Source organism: Lupinus angustifolius, chromosome LG11 (genome assembly GCF_001865875.1).
Source record: "Lupinus angustifolius cultivar Tanjil chromosome LG11, LupAngTanjil_v1.0, whole genome shotgun sequence".
Classification (NCBI taxonomy): domain Eukaryota; kingdom Viridiplantae; phylum Streptophyta; class Magnoliopsida; order Fabales; family Fabaceae; genus Lupinus; species Lupinus angustifolius.
In genome coordinates, this window is record NC_032019.1 from 4,382 (window position 1) to 20,144 (window position 15,763).

The 15,763-nt window shown below is 35.5% G+C and overlaps 1 protein-coding gene across 1 annotated transcript; it reads left to right on the top strand.

Moving 5' to 3' along the window:
- LOC109360425 (brefeldin A-inhibited guanine nucleotide-exchange protein 1-like) lies at nucleotides 3,652-15,700 on the top strand. Its single transcript, XM_019605322.1, has 11 exons — nucleotides 3,652-4,895; nucleotides 6,423-6,740; nucleotides 7,798-8,131; nucleotides 8,358-8,780; nucleotides 9,288-9,580; nucleotides 9,933-10,206; nucleotides 10,540-11,039; nucleotides 12,348-12,669; nucleotides 13,061-13,418; nucleotides 13,670-14,331; nucleotides 14,772-15,700. The coding sequence occupies exons 1-11, from the start codon at nucleotides 3,931-3,933 to the stop codon at nucleotides 15,378-15,380; spliced, it is 5,058 nt and encodes a 1,685-aa protein (XP_019460867.1). The 5' UTR covers nucleotides 3,652-3,930; the 3' UTR covers nucleotides 15,381-15,700.

The following is a 15,763-nucleotide window of genomic DNA, read 5'->3' on the forward strand; positions in this document are numbered from 1 at the left end:
AATCTATTAACTCATACACAGAACATAATGATCAGAGAGGTAGATTGCACAGTTATTTAAAAGCAATTGAACAGAGATAAAAAAGATATTTTTAAGCACAATTAATAAGCATATGGCAGTAAACAAATATGCAAAATATCAACTACAGATTCAAATTGAAACAGCAAGAAACGTAAAGAAAATTCAGGGAGAAAAAACGTGCGCAAGTGGATTTTTATCCTAGTTTGTTTGTGGTCTACTGTAAACTACATCCAGACCTCTCCTTCTGGTCTATAGAGATTTTCTTCTTCACAATATTGAGTAAAAGTATGAATACACACACCAATTCAATTACAAGCATATATGACGTTTCTTTCTTGAAATCTAGGACCCCTAAACCCTTGGTTTGACTCTACCTTTCGCCTGAAAAAACCTTTCTCATAAAACAGCCCCAACCAAGATTCTTGTCCTCAAATCAAGACCTCCTAGGCTTGGTGAAGAATCCCAATCTCTATGGTGGTACGACACTAAGAGATCAATCCAAAAATACACAAAAACAGGGTAAAACAACAAGGTATTATAAGCACAATAATGCTTGAAATATTACAAGTAAAAGACTTTAAGACTAACACACTCATTAATCACTCAAGCTATCAAGAACATGTGAGTTAATCAAAAACAGAAATCAAATAAACTCTCTACCAATCTTTATAAATAATGCATGAACATGTGAGCAAGATAAGAATAAGCATATGAATATGTAAAACAGTATGCAAAATCTAAAATCAATTCAGCATGATAACTCTCTTCTCACACATGCAACTCTCTTGCAAAAACAGTAAAACAGAATGAAATATGCTCTCTAAAATCAGCCTTATACAATAGAATGACATGCTACAGTTTTCTAGAAGTTGCCTCTATTTATAGCAAGTAGTTTTGGCAGTTGGATTCGTTGCAAATAGTTAAACGGTTAAAACAGAAATCAGTTATAACAAATAACAGACATGTTAATCGATTAATCAATGCAACATAATGAAACAGAAAACAGTTGTAACAGAAACACTGATTTAATAAAAAAACAGTTGAGCTAATCGATTAAGTCACCATGTTATTAACTAGCACATTAAAGTAATGGTTCAAAATGTAAACTTCTCATATGTTATGCACAACTTATATACATGTTCTAGCAATTATATTATGCCTAATATGCACATATAACATGTATGATTAATGCATGAACATACAATTAACTAGATGATATGTCTCATAAATACGATATGACAATTAAGATGGCTTGAGAGACTAGCACTTAGGTTCACCTCACCTATATTCACTTACTACGGCACACATCCCAGACTACTTAGAATAGAGACTCTAATTATATCCTAGATATGACCAAATGAGCATAAGACATGTTGATTGTTGAGCCATCTTCAAGCTTTAATAGAACCTTGTCTTCATCAAAACATAGGCAAAGTATTGCTAGTGCTATCCTTGACACTTTGCACTTCCAATCTCCCCTTTTTGATGATGACAAACACCACATCAAAATTGTTCAAAATGTTTGATGAATTAGCTTGATGATGAGTTTTCGTAATGATTGTTTTTCAAAGATATAAAGTTGAAGCACATTTGCTCCCCTTAGATAAACAATCATTATAACGAAAGCTACGTAAATTTGAGGACGCTATACATGCTGAATAATTATCAATGAGGAAAATGGAAACTAATGTAATGATGATTTGAACTTAACACACTATGATTTTAATTCGAAGTGGTGAAGATGATAATGAAAGTGGAAAGTGTCAAGATAACACTTAATTTGCAAGCTTAATGTCTAGACTAGAGTCTTAAATGTGTGTTTTAGTTTTTGAGTCTAGGTTAGGTAAACCTAAATGCAAATCTCACAAGTTCTAAAAACTATCATATCATTTGCATGAGACATGCCATCTAGATAATTATATGTTCATGCATTAATCATACATGTTATTTGTGCATTTTAGGTATAACATAATGATAAAACATGTATAGTTGATAAATATAACATATAGGTAGTTTACCATTTAATATGCTAATTAAAAATATGTCTGTTAATCGATTAAGTAAAGTTTTAATCGATTAACGAGAAAATAGTTTTGACAGTTTCAATAGATAACTGAAAAACGGATTTCAGTTATTCTCAAACAGTCCGTTAATCGATTAACAAACAACATAATCAATTAACTCTACATTTAACAACTTTTCTATATAAACTGTTTTTTCAACAGATTTGATATACGATTTTAGATCTTTCAGTCACTCAGTTTAGAATTGCTAAGTTGCATATTTTCATGTTCAATGTATGTCATATAGGCATAGAGAATTGCATGTGAGATTAGAGTGAGATAGTATCATGCTTAGGGATTAACATGTCATCCATTGCATGTGATTAAATATGTTCATCATTCTATCTTATTCTTGCATGATTATTTCATTTTGTTTAGAGATTTCTTAAGGATATAAATTGCATGTTCTTCATGATTCTGATCTTATACATATTCTTGGTAATTGTGAGATTTGTATAGGTTTTTAGATTGTTCTTGATTGTAACACTTAAGCCTTATAGTGCTTCACATTACTCTGTTTTTGTTGTATTTTGTGTAACAAGGAAAGTCGTCTCTTGGTGTCGTACTACTAACGAGATACAGAAAGTCTTCACCAAGACTTTGAGGTATTGAGTTTAGAACATACTCTTAGCTAGAGCTAGATCGTAGGAAAGATTTTCCTAGGCGATTGGTAAGGTCAAACCAAGGTAGGGGTTCTAGGAACTCAAGAAGGTAGCATTCAAAGTCTTGCAATTGGAAGTGTGTATGTAAAATACATTGACTTTAATTTTTGTGAAGAAAATCTCCCAGATTAGAGGATTATTGAACAATTGAATATTGAATGAAGAAGATTATTGTAGTTTACTAATACCAAAGAAAGACATGTATTATAAATATGAAGACTTAAATATGAACAATGAGGGCTAACCATACCAGAACCACCAATAGAAAATAAAAGTCATTGTCGTATTTTTTATATAGAATTTGTATATTTTTCTTATGAAGAGTAAAAAAATAGGAGGATAAAAACAAAATAGAGTTGAACAAAATAAAAATAAAACTTTAAATAAAATTTTGAATTAGGTAAAGAAAAAAATACTTATTCTAAAATATAGTTCATGAAATATAGTTAACTACTCTATTGATCTAGAAATTTCATATCCTCACCTGCTGGACATATTATATCTTGTGTTGGCTGAAGAAATTGTAAATACATTATTGCTGATAGAGGTTGGGAATACTTGATTGCCTGAAAATGTTATGAATACTCTATTTACAATATAATGTTTGTCCTATTTGGATAATGATAAAAAGCTTTGAGTTGATGTCGAAGGAAGTGGACCTAGGTTAAAGTTAAGTGAACTAATATATATCGCTACATATATTCTCTTATCTGCTTTTGATTATTAATAAGTCTTCTTGATTGTTAAAAGATATTATTTCTTAAATTAATAAATAAACAAAAGTATGTATTAGACTATTAGGGACTAATTATTTTATTTTGATTTTTTTTATAGAAACATAAGTTAGACCGGGTTGGATCGAAATTAGAGAAATGTTGAAACCCAACCACAAAAAATGCTAAAGATCCAACCAAAGAAGCTATGCATTCCTGACATGGTAAAGTAGGCAATGCCCAATTGACGCAAACGTAGGCTAAGGAGGTAGATAGGCTCTCTCTCCCTCTCTCCCTCTCCCTCTCTCCCTCTCCCTCTCTCTCTCTCTGAATGATCAAGTAATCAAGTGCTTGAATTAATCAATTCTGAAATTGTTATTGTAAAAAAAGGAAGCACTCATTATGATTTCATATATTCCTGAGAGCAAATTAATTGTATGATCAGATCTCTCTGAAAGATAGAAAATAAAAATGTCGGCATCGCAATCTCTTGGAGGTACTTCACGATGCGGGCGAGTGGTGGGTCCATCACTGGACAAGATAATAAAGAATGCAGCATGGCGTAAGCACTCTCACCTTGTCTCAGCCTGCAAATCCACCCTTGACAAACTTGAATCCATATCTGATTCTTCTACCAATACATCATCAAGTGTTCTCTTAGGTCTCTCCTCCTCAGATGCCGAATCCATCCTTCAACCTCTCTATCTCGCCCTTGACTCAGCCTATCCCAAAGTTGTTGAGCCTGCTCTTGAATGCACCTTTAAATTGTTCTCTCTCGGACTTGTGCATGTTGAGATTGAAACTTCTTCACAGTCCGGAGCTGGTATTATCTTGAATATGGTTGATGCTATCTGTAAATCTGCAGGCCTTGGGGAGGAAGCAATTGAGCTGGGAGTTCTCAGAGTCTTGCTCTCAGCTGTACGATCCCCTTGCATCTTGATCCGCGCTGATTCTCTCATTCAAATTGTCAGAACTTGTTATAACATCTACCTTGGTGGTGTTAATGGCACCAATCAGATCTGTGCTAAGTCTGTTCTTGCTCAGATCATCACCATTGTTTTCACCAGAGTCGAGGAAGACTGCTTGGATGTCTCCGTTAAAAAGATTTCTGTTAGTGAACTTTTGGAATTCACTGATAAGAATTTGAATGAGGGCAATTCCATCAATTTTTGCCAAAATTTTATCAATGACGTTGTGGAGCCCGTTGAGGGTGTTCCCCTCAAACCTTACTCTGTATCACCTGTGGATGAAACAGGTGGAAGTAAAATACGGGAGGATGGTTTTCTTCTTTTTAAGAATCTGTGCAAATTGTCCATGAAGTTCTCATCACAACAGTACCCTGATGATCGTATCCTCCTCCGAGGGAAAATTTTATCCTTGGAGCTCCTTAAGGTTGTCATGGATAATGCTGGCTCATTATGGCGCCTCAATGAGAGGCAAGTGCTATCCTACTTAACTGCTCACTTACCACCACTTTTTATTTGCTGTCATCATTATATCATCTCTACACCCAAGGATGATAAAATTGCATAATTCATACTTTATGAACTTTTATTCTATCCGAGGATTTCTTTAAATTCCAACTTTCACTTTAGGCATATATTTGATGATGGAAAAACTATGACCTGCAATCAGTTGTGTTATTACACGAGTTTGAAAGTTGAATACTTGTGGCTTATTTTCTTGTAAATCCTTTCTCACAAACCCATTTCAATGTCTCGTAACTCTTACTTGTGTCCACGTTTCCTTAACAGAATTAAGACAACTGACTAGTTGTAGATTCATAACCTGTACTTTGTAAGGCAACCACTTTTCTTTGCAACAATCTTTGAAGTTCTCCAGGAGGGCATGTTGTGTCCTTCCCTTTTATGGCAAAAATTGAAAAGATTTGGTAAAACCAAGAAAGATTAGGTTTTGTTCAATGTGATGGTTATCTGCCCCTTTTTATTTCCAGAAATAATATAGCTAGTGTAGTGTGCTTATCTATTTACTGATGTAGATAAACCTGAAAGTGTAAAGTGACACCCACTTACACATTCACCCTAGATTGATATGAAAATTGCTTCTCTTAATTGAGGGATTACTAAAGAAGTGTGTGTGCGTGCACACATATTCATACATAGAGAGAGAGAGAACAAACCAGGTTTTGTGGCTAAGGGGGAGATTAGTAATGGTGATTCAACGATTTGATATGGTCATCCTGTTTTTATCACTATTCCTTACAAACCGAAGCATTATTCAACTAGTGTCCGTATATAATAATGTCATCAAATTTCATAAGTAATGATGAAAATGGTATCTATCAATTGAAACAAAATATGTTTCATCATTTTTAGACCAAATGTTTGGACCACCTTAAATATTTTCTACGTAATGCTGCAGTTTGGGCTTCCTATAGTCTTGCAATTGCTTAGAGGAAGTGTTTTCTTGCTATTCTAGAGAGAATGAAATGTTAGACTGCCAACTTGAGGACACACCTTTGTATCCAATTTTCAAGCTTGAGCAGAGGCAATTGTCACTAGAAGACCCCCTAGGTGATACTGGTACTATAGACTTTTTGGGAAACTAAGCAATTGTCACTAAACAATCCAGTTTTTTATGAAAGAATCAAATACATAGATGTGTGCCACCACTTTGATAGAAATGGGGTTCTTCTTGTTGTATTGCCATTAGCCTTGTCAATTCGAATAACCAACTAGCAAATATGTATGTCAATTGTCAAGTCTTTCAGGGGTCCTTGGTTTACTAGCTTGGTGTTTAAGATATGCTCCAGTTTTAGGGAGAGTGTAGAAGTAGTAGCTTGTACAATGTGTTTATCTCTTTACTAATATAGATAACAACATAGCTGTTCGATGCCATTCACTTATACATTCACAAAAAAGGTTTTCCCCATAAGATCTTCCTCTTTCTACATTATTGTGAATAATTTATTATGACTCTTGACTTGATTTTACAAAGTGCAGGTTTCTCAATGCCATCAAACAGTACCTTTGCTTGTCATTATTAAAGAACAGTGCCCTCTCAGCAATGACCATTTTTCAGCTTCAGTGTTCCATTTTCATGAACTTGTTATCAAAATTCAGATCAGCATTGAAAAAGGAAATTGGCATGTTTTTTCCCATGCTTATCCTACGGGTTCTCGAGAATGTTCTTCAGCCCAGTTTTCTGCAGAAAATGACCGTCCTCAGTTTATTGGATAAAGTATCACAAGATCCTCACATTATTATTGACATTTTTGTCAATTATGATTGTGATGTTGACGCTTCAAACATATTTGAAAGGTATCATGCTTCTAATATTTTGCTGTTGTTTTATCTTGAAAATAATCAATTTTCAAGAGCAGACATGTTAATACTTTGCAAAGCTAAGATGATAATTAAACTGGAGGAGCAAACAAAAATTGTGATAAATAAGGATTCCTTCTAGGGTGGTGACTAATTTCAACGAGTGTCCCAAGGAATCGGATGAAGAGTAAATTTTCAAATTAAGCCTCCAAAGATACGTGGAACATCAAGTTTGGTCTCTCGTAGTATAAGCATAAACTCTAGGACCCAATATTGATGCTCTAAGATACATTGAGGGACTAAATTGATGTCCATTTTAAGCATTGAGGAACAAATTTGTTCTCTAAAATCTTTTAAGGACCGACTTGATGTCCCGTCTACTCTTGGTGTACCGATTTGAGTAATCCTTGTGAAGTTTAGATAGTTGTAGTTTTTGGGTGGAAGGATTATTGTTTGGGATGAGATTGGGTCTGTTGAAACACTTTTCCTTTTCATGGTTAAAAAAACTAGAAATTAGTTCTGACAGGAACCTGTATTACAGAGAAAGAAACATGGATCTCACTCCTTAAAATTTAGAAAATCCTCTTGATTACACTGGAAAAAGATAGAAGCACCTGCAGATCTTTTACTGTCTGAGTGCCCCAAAACCTTCACTCGGTATCAGCCTGCTCTCATCCAAGATCCTTCCATCCTTCTATCCCTGTTCCTAATCGTAGCACTTTCTCCCTATCTGTTACAGACTACAGACCAAGTTCCCCTTCTGCCTCTTATTCACACTGTCCACAGCCCAAAAGAATGTGTTATTTGTAGAAGGAGATGGTCATTGTTGGAAGCCACGCCAGACGTTTTAGGGTGAATTCAGTTTCCTTACATTTTTGTTAAATTTGCTTACATGTTATATTTAAAGCATTGTCTGTTTCTGAGAGCCAATGCCTACTCAGGGTCTGCTGTATAAATCTAGTAAACATATTTTTTTCTTAAAAAAATATATTCATTTGATTTATGCATCTTTTTTTAGTATTTAAACTCTTATAATTCCATCATATATTTGCAGGATTGTCAATGGCCTTCTGAAAACTGCTCTGGGGCCACCTACAGGCTCAACCACAAACTTGTCTCAAGCACAGGATATTACTTTCCGACATGAATCTGTAAAATGCTTGGTCAGCATCATTAAATCAATGGGAACATGGATGGACCAGCAAATAAGGATAGGAGATTTATATCTAGCAAAGAGCTCTGAAAGCAGTAGCCCAGCAGAGAATCATCTAACTCTAAATGGAGAAGAAGGAAATACTTCTGATTATGAGCTACACACTGATCAAAATTCTGAATTTTCTGATGCTGCTACACTAGAGCAGCGCCGGGCATATAAAATTGAACTTCAGGTTGATATTATTTGGCTCAGAGGATGTCAAATTGTTATATGGTCATAATTCTAAAATATCATGTCATACTTGCATAGCACTGAATAACAAACTTGTAGTTTGTCTATAAATTTCTCTTTTCTATCTCCCTTCCTGCTCCAAAGATTTCAATTTATACCTTTCATCTTCCTGTGCTTCAAAATTTCGTGTTCTGTTCTGATTTTTTCTTTTTCTGGGTTAAATACAGAAAGGTATATCACTTTTTAACAGAAAACCTTCCAAGGGTATTGAATTTTTGATAAGCAACAACAAAATCGGTAGTTCTCCAGAAGAAGTGGCTCTTTTCCTGAAGAATACTGCACGCCTTGATGAAATCAAGATCGGTGATTATTTGGGAGAAAGGGAGGAGTTTTCTCTAAAAGTTATGCATGCTTATGTAGATTCCTTTAACTTCAAAGGGATAGATTTTGGTGAAGCTATACGGTTTTTTCTTCGGGGCTTCAGACTGCCTGGTGAGGCACAGAAAATTGACCGCATTATGGAGAAGTTTGCTGAGCGCTATTGTAAATGCAACCCCAGTTCTTTTAGCAGCGCAGATACTGCCTACGTTCTGGCTTACTCTGTGATAATGCTTAATACAGATGCTCATAATAATATGGTGAAAGATAAGGTTTGCCCTTGCTGCATCTTTTATTTATGTTGTAGGCTCAACAGTTAGAGTATCAGCGTTGTAACATTTCTATGTCCACTCTTAGTGTTATTTCATTTCTATTAAATTCAAATGAATGTTAAGTAATTGGGTCCATCCTTTTCCAAACTATTTTATTGATGAAAACTGAATACAATAAATTTTGTCATTGAAATTTATCCTACAGAGGCAATCTGATTTATATAAATTTATTCTGAATTCTAAATACAACTGAAAAAATGTCAATACTTTCCTTTTTCCATTTAGTTTCTTTTATTTAGGTGGGTGGTAATTATGGTATATTATATAAGTCGTGCTGAGGAAACTCACTTAACATTGCGAGCTTTGTGTATAATATCAGTTTGTAAACGACTTCGGCAAAATTTGGTAGCTTTTAAACCTACTACACAATTCACATTTAAAGTCCAGTATATCTTATTTGTGATTCTAAAATGCTGAATATGGTGTATATTCGGTGATGTCTCCTAGATGACAAAGGGTGATTTTATCCGAAACAACCGAGGAATTGATGATGGAAAGGATTTACCAGAAGAATATCTTGGGGCTCTTTATGACCAAATTGTTAAAAATGAAATTAAGATGAATGCTGATTCTTCTGCACCTCAGAGTAAACAAGCAAATAGCTTTAATAGATTGTTGGGATTGGATGGTATACTCAATCTTGTGAACTGGAAGCAGAATGAAGAAAAAGCAGTGGGTGCAAATGGCCTTCTCATTAGGGACATTCAGGAGCAATTTAAATCAAATTCCGGAAAGTCAGAGTAAGTTAAGACATTGCTCAGTGCTTGGACATTAAATTGTTTTCATGGAAGTGTACTCGGTTGCAAAGTTAGATCTACTAAACTCTTTCTCATTTTAGAATCCATGCTGTTTCTTTGATTTATCCATATTTCCATTTGGCTAAGGTACCTTTGAGTGAAAGCATTTTTAGATCTTTGAGTTAAAGCTTGTCTGTATCAAACAAATATGTATTCATAGTTGTGTACTGGTTCTATATGTGAACATAACTTTCATGTGTGTATTTTTCTTTTAAGCCGTATTCTGGATTATTAGTGGTGAGACATGTATTCAAGCATTTTCATTGTTAGACATTCTATTTACCTGTTACTGCAGATCTGCTTATCATGTTGTCACAGATGTGGCCATACTGAGGTTTATGGTAGAAGCTTGCTGGGGGCCTATGCTGGCTGCATTTAGTGTAACACTTGACCAGAGTGATGACAGGCTAGCTACTTCTCAATGCTTACAGGGATTTCGACATGCGGTCCATGTTACTGCAGTGATGGCCATGCAGACTCAAAGGGATGCTTTTGTTACATCTGTTGCCAAATTTACTTATCTGCATTGTGCTGCAGATATGAAGCAGAAAAATGTTGATGCTGTCAAGGTAAAACATTTATATTGGTTGTCATTGACAATTTCATATTTGATTAACCCAAGGTTCTCCAAAGTAGAACTGATTTAAGATTGAATCTAATAGTTTGTGTATTCTCCCTTTGCATGTGCAATAATGATCGCTTATTGCACATCATGTTATCAATATCACTTTAGCCATGTTGTGCTTATATCTGGACAGCAGTAATGATTGGGTCACTTTGACTTGACTGATCTTTTGTATAAAAATAGGTGATTAATAGTGTATATTATTTTTTGCATTTACCATGTGAGTGATTCATTTAATTAAATGCATACACCAAAACTGCATTTCTATTTTCTACAGGCAATAATATCAATTGCCATTGAAGATGGGGATTATCTGCATGAAGCCTGGGAACACATATTAACTTGCCTCTCCCGAATTGAGCATTTGCAACTGTTAGGTGAGGGTGCCCCAAGTGATTCCACCTTCTTCACTTCATCTAGTTTTGAAACAGAGGGAAAAACACCAAAAACATTAGGTTTTTCTTCATTTAAGAAAGGAACTCTCCAGAATCCGGCCATGGTAGCTGTTGTTCGTGGTGGTTCATATGACAGCACGAGTGTTAAGGTCAATGCTTCTGCCCTGGTAACGCCAGAACAGATTAATAGTTTCATTTCAAATTTGAATATACTGGAGCAGATCGGGAACTTTGAATTGAACCATGTCTTTGCTCATAGTCAACGGTTGAATGGTGAAGCAATAGTAGCTTTTGTAAAAGCACTATGTAAAGTTTCCATCTCAGAGTTGCAGTCTCCAACAGACCCCCGTGTATTTGGCCTGACTAAGATAGTAGAAATTGCGTAAGTTTCTTTCTCCTTATATAACATAGACATGCTTCTTTTGGCAACATTAAGTCATCTTAAGCAAAAATAAAATCTGACATGAGAAGTAGCCAAGTAGCTTTCTAGTTGAATATAAAACCTTCTAACCTATACACAGTTAGAGCATCAATTTATTTTGAATTTCTTGTTTGTACTTTTCCCAGTGGGTATAAAACATGTAATTTGATGTTACTTCACTTCATTTTATTTAAGAATATATATATAGATAGAAGAGAGCAGTAAAAGAGCAAGAGGGTAAGTAATCCTCAAGAGCGAAAAAAATAAAAAGAGACCAAAAAACTAAGAACATAAAACATGCATAAAAAAATGCCAATCTCCATCCAAATCAAACAAAGAAACCCCCTTAAAAAGGCCATGGGAAGAGCACCACAAAAAAGTAAGAAAAACTATTCTATCCCAAATGAATATGAGATACCCAATGCCCTAAATAATTTATCGCATTTTGTTCCAACCAAATGTTCTAGAGATTCGGGAAGCGTCCACATTGCCAAAGCTTTTTAAGCTTCCTTGCTAGGGCCAAATATTTACTTCAATTTAACATCTTATTTTACAAAACATAAAATGCTTGCCATGGACCAACTATGCAAAAGTTAAGCTATTAGGTGGAAGCTCAAGAACGGTTTTATATCTCCAACATGCCCCTAAGGATCTGTTTGCGAGTTGGTTTTTGGAGGGGAAGGAAAGGAAAGGGAAGACTTCAGAGCCATGAAATACACTTGTGAGATGGCTTTGAAGCCTTCCCTTTACCTCCCTTCTCCTCCAAACATAAACTAAGCTTAATACCCTAAGAGTCCATTAAGCATGAAGTGCAGATAGTGCATAAACTAATTTTACATTGTGCTCATATTCAACTTTATTAGATATTTAGAAGAATTAGGGCATGGGGATTTGAACTCTTCACTACATTGGCCATATAAACTCTTATACGTCAAGGAACTATCCTGGTTCCCGAAAGCTTCAGCTATTAGGTGGAGGTTCATAATTTTTTTTTTATAATAAAAGCTAAAGGATGTTTTATATCTCTGACAATACATATTTATGTTCATTGCTAAATCTGTTATAGTGGAATTTCATTTGTGTGAAAGGCTGAAAGGGATCACAATTCACTTGAGGTCGTGTTCTGGGTGAACTTTTGGCTTTAACTTTTTTGTTGCTTGTAATTGGTGTTTCTTGGTTGATCTCCTCTCTTGCACACTTGTGATTAAAATTCTGATGACAATCCAAATTACTCTAGAAGTCATGACTGGAACACGGTTAAATTTGCAGGCACTATAATATGAACCGCATCAGATTAGTTTGGTCTCGCATATGGAATGTTCTATCAGACTTCTTTGTGTCAGTTGGATTATCAGAAAACTTATCTGTGGCAATCTTTGCGATGGACTCGCTGCGACAACTTGCAATGAAATTTTTGGAGCGTGAGGAGCTGGCTAACTATAACTTCCAGAATGAATTTCTGAGACCTTTTGTGATTGTTATGCAGAAAAGTAACTCTACAGAAATTAGAGAATTAATAGTTCGTTGCATTTCACAGATGGTCCTTAGCCGTGTCAGTAATGTGAAATCTGGCTGGAAAAGCGTTTTTATGGTATGTTTAAGTTGCACTGGTCTTTTTCTTTCCTTTGGGCTTTGTCATGGTTTCAAATTAATTGGCAAAACCCAAGTCTTAAATTGTCTAGTATGTCTCAATTGTTTTCTTTATTCACTCCAAAGCAAATTGAGATAGCAAACATGTGATTATTTATTATTCTTCTGAAGAAAAAAACTACATTTGATTACTTGCATGTGAGTTTTTTAATTTTGATTTGGGCATGTATTGAAAGCAAAAATATTGTTTTTTTTCAATTCCCCCAAACTCTGCGTCCCTCCTAAAGAGAAAGAAAACCAAAACAAAAAGGAAGTCCGTATCTTATTTTAGCATTTGAGAATTGAGACCATGGAAAAATCTTGCCTTCTCATACAGTGTTTTTGGATCTCAGGTTTTTACAGCCGCAGCAGCTGATGAGCGGAAGAATATTGTATTGTTAGCATTTGAGACTATGGAGAAAATAGTGCGTGAATTTTTCCCTTATATTACTGAGACGGAAACAATGACTTTCACTGATTGTGTTCGATGCCTTTTGACCTTTACAAATAGCCGATTCAATAGCGATGTTAGCCTCAATGCAATTGCATTTCTTCGTTTCTGTGCGGTCAGACTTGCTGACGGAGGACTTGTTTGCAATAAGAAGAGCACTTTTGATGGCTCGTCATTAATAGCAGCAAATGGTGTTTCAGATAAACAAGCCTGTACTGATAAAGATGATCATGTATCCTTTTGGAATCCTTTGCTATCAGGTAATATGCCTTCAGATGCTATGTCCTGAGATATTTAGTGCATTGGCCATGCCACCATACGTGGTGTAGAGTAAAGCAAATCAGACTATCGTTAGCTCCTAGTCTTTGTCAGTAAAGCAAACATGATAGTGATTGCACCTCAATTTTGCAGCAGTGAGATAAGCCAAATGTTCTGCGTTAGGATAAGTAAGGCCTTTTTTTCTTAAATCTTGTCGGTTCTTTCTGTTTTGATGTTAATATTTTCATTGCAGGGTTGTCTAAACTAACATCTGATCCAAGATCAGCTATCAGAAAGAGTTCGCTGGAGGTGCTTTTTAACATTCTGAAGGATCATGGCCATCTATTCTCACACACATTTTGGGATAGCATTTTCAACTCTGTTATTTTCCCTGTGTATAACTCAGTATCTGGAAAGAGAGATATGAGTCTACAAGAGGGCCATTGTTCACCTTCGTCAGTATCTGTGTATCATGAAGGAGTCACATGGGATTCTGACACTTCCTCAGTAGCAGCAGAATGTTTAATAGATTTATTTGTCAACTTTTTTGATATGGTGAGGTCTCAGCTGCCAGGTGTGGTGTCGGTATTGACAGGGTTCATTAGAAGTCCCGTTCAGGGTCCAGCTAGTACTGGAGTTGCTGGATTAGTGCGTCTAACAGGTGATCTAGGTAGCAGGCTTTCAGAAGAAGAATGGGAAGAAATTTTTCGGTGTTTGAAAGATGCAGTTACATCAACAGTGCCTGGTTTCATGAAGGTCTTGAGAACCATGAATAGTATTGAGGTTCCCAAAATGTCACATTCTTCTGATCATGAAATGACAATGGATGGGTTAGATGATGACAATCTGCAAACAGCCATATATGTCGTGTCAAGAACGAAGAATCATATTGCTACACAGTTACTTATTTTACAGGTTTATTTCTTGCCCTTCTTATAATGAACAGATAACCATGATAACAAATAATATTTAAAATGTGAGCATCAAATTTCATAGAATTGGATTTCTATGCATTCGACCCTACCCATCCTCTGCATAGAAGGAGCTTTAAAGCAGTGGGTTGCCCTTTACTTGTTTACCTTACAAACTAGCTCACTTTAGAAGAGTTTTTAATGTTTGGAACAATTTATGACTAGCTAAATTTATGTGGCAATCTGCAATCTTTTATACGCTTTGATGTATTTGGTTGGAGAGTAACTCTTGCATACTTATGGAGATTTGTTTGGATCAATAGCTGATGTATTAGATGCTTCTATTTGGTCTAGCACATGGTCTTTTTTAAGACGATATTGACATTTTCTTTGTTCTTTGTTTGTGTCTTCCTTTTGTCTTAATTAATGTCTTCTTGGTTGCAGGTTGTAAGTGACCTGTATAAAATGCACCAGCAGTCCTTATCAGCAGCAAACATCAAAGTCCTCATTGAATTATATTCATCTATTGCTTTGCATGCTCGCCAGCTGAACAGTGAGTCCGTCCTGCTGAAGAAGTTGCAGAAAGCTTGCTCCATCATGGAACTATCTGGGCTGCCTGTGGTTCATTTTGAAAATGAGTCCTTTCAGAGTCGCCTCAACTTTCTTCAAAATTTACTTGTCCATGATCGTGTTGTGTATGATGAGATAGACATAGAACCAGAGTTTGTTGCAGTATGTGAAAATGTATTGGACATATACCTAAATTGTGGTGGTTCTTTATCCTCTTCCCACAAATTAGATACTCAGACAGTGCCACGTCGGAAACTTCCCCTGAGCTCTGCAAAGAAGGAGGAAATAGCTGCTAGGACATCTCTAGTAATCTCAGCATTGCAAGGGTTGGGTGGTCTGAAGAAGGATTCATTCCGGAGATATATTCCAAGGTTCTTTCAGTTATTGGTAGATCTCGTGAGGAGTGAACATACCTCTGGAGAAGTTCAACTTGCTTTGATTGATATGTTACGTTCATGTGTAGGTCCAATTATAATGGAATGAGTGTTTGGTTGTGGTATAATTTGTATTGAGACATCACTGAATATGGGACAGCATTTTCTATATAAGCTGAATCCAGAGCCATTGCATAGCTATATAGTAATTCACTCACCGGTGCTGCTGTAGAGTGTATACACTTGCTTTTTTGTTATTGTATGTGCCATAATGTAAATGAGATATTTATTTGAAGTTCTTTCTGTAAATTTATCAGTGGATAGAGTATTTTGGGTTGAGGTGTTGGGAAAGAGGGGTAGTTTGCTATTTGTAAATTGAGAAAGATCTAAACATTCATAATAATGAATTGAGAAAAGTGATTGAAGGGACATAAAGGAAGTGTTATTTAAAATGGAAAATCATCCCTCATTTCTCGCCCCACACTAAATTCT

Coding starts and splice junctions, on each gene's coding strand:
- LOC109360425 (XM_019605322.1), top strand. CDS start 3,931: ATGTCGGCATCGCAATCTCTTGGAGGTACTTCACGATGCGGGCGAGTG. Junction 6,741..7,797: donor GCTTCAAACATATTTGAAAG/GTATCATGCTTC, acceptor ATATATTTGCAG/GATTGTCAATGGCCTTCTGA. Junction 9,581..9,932: donor TCAAATTCCGGAAAGTCAGA/GTAAGTTAAGAC, acceptor CTGTTACTGCAG/ATCTGCTTATCATGTTGTCA.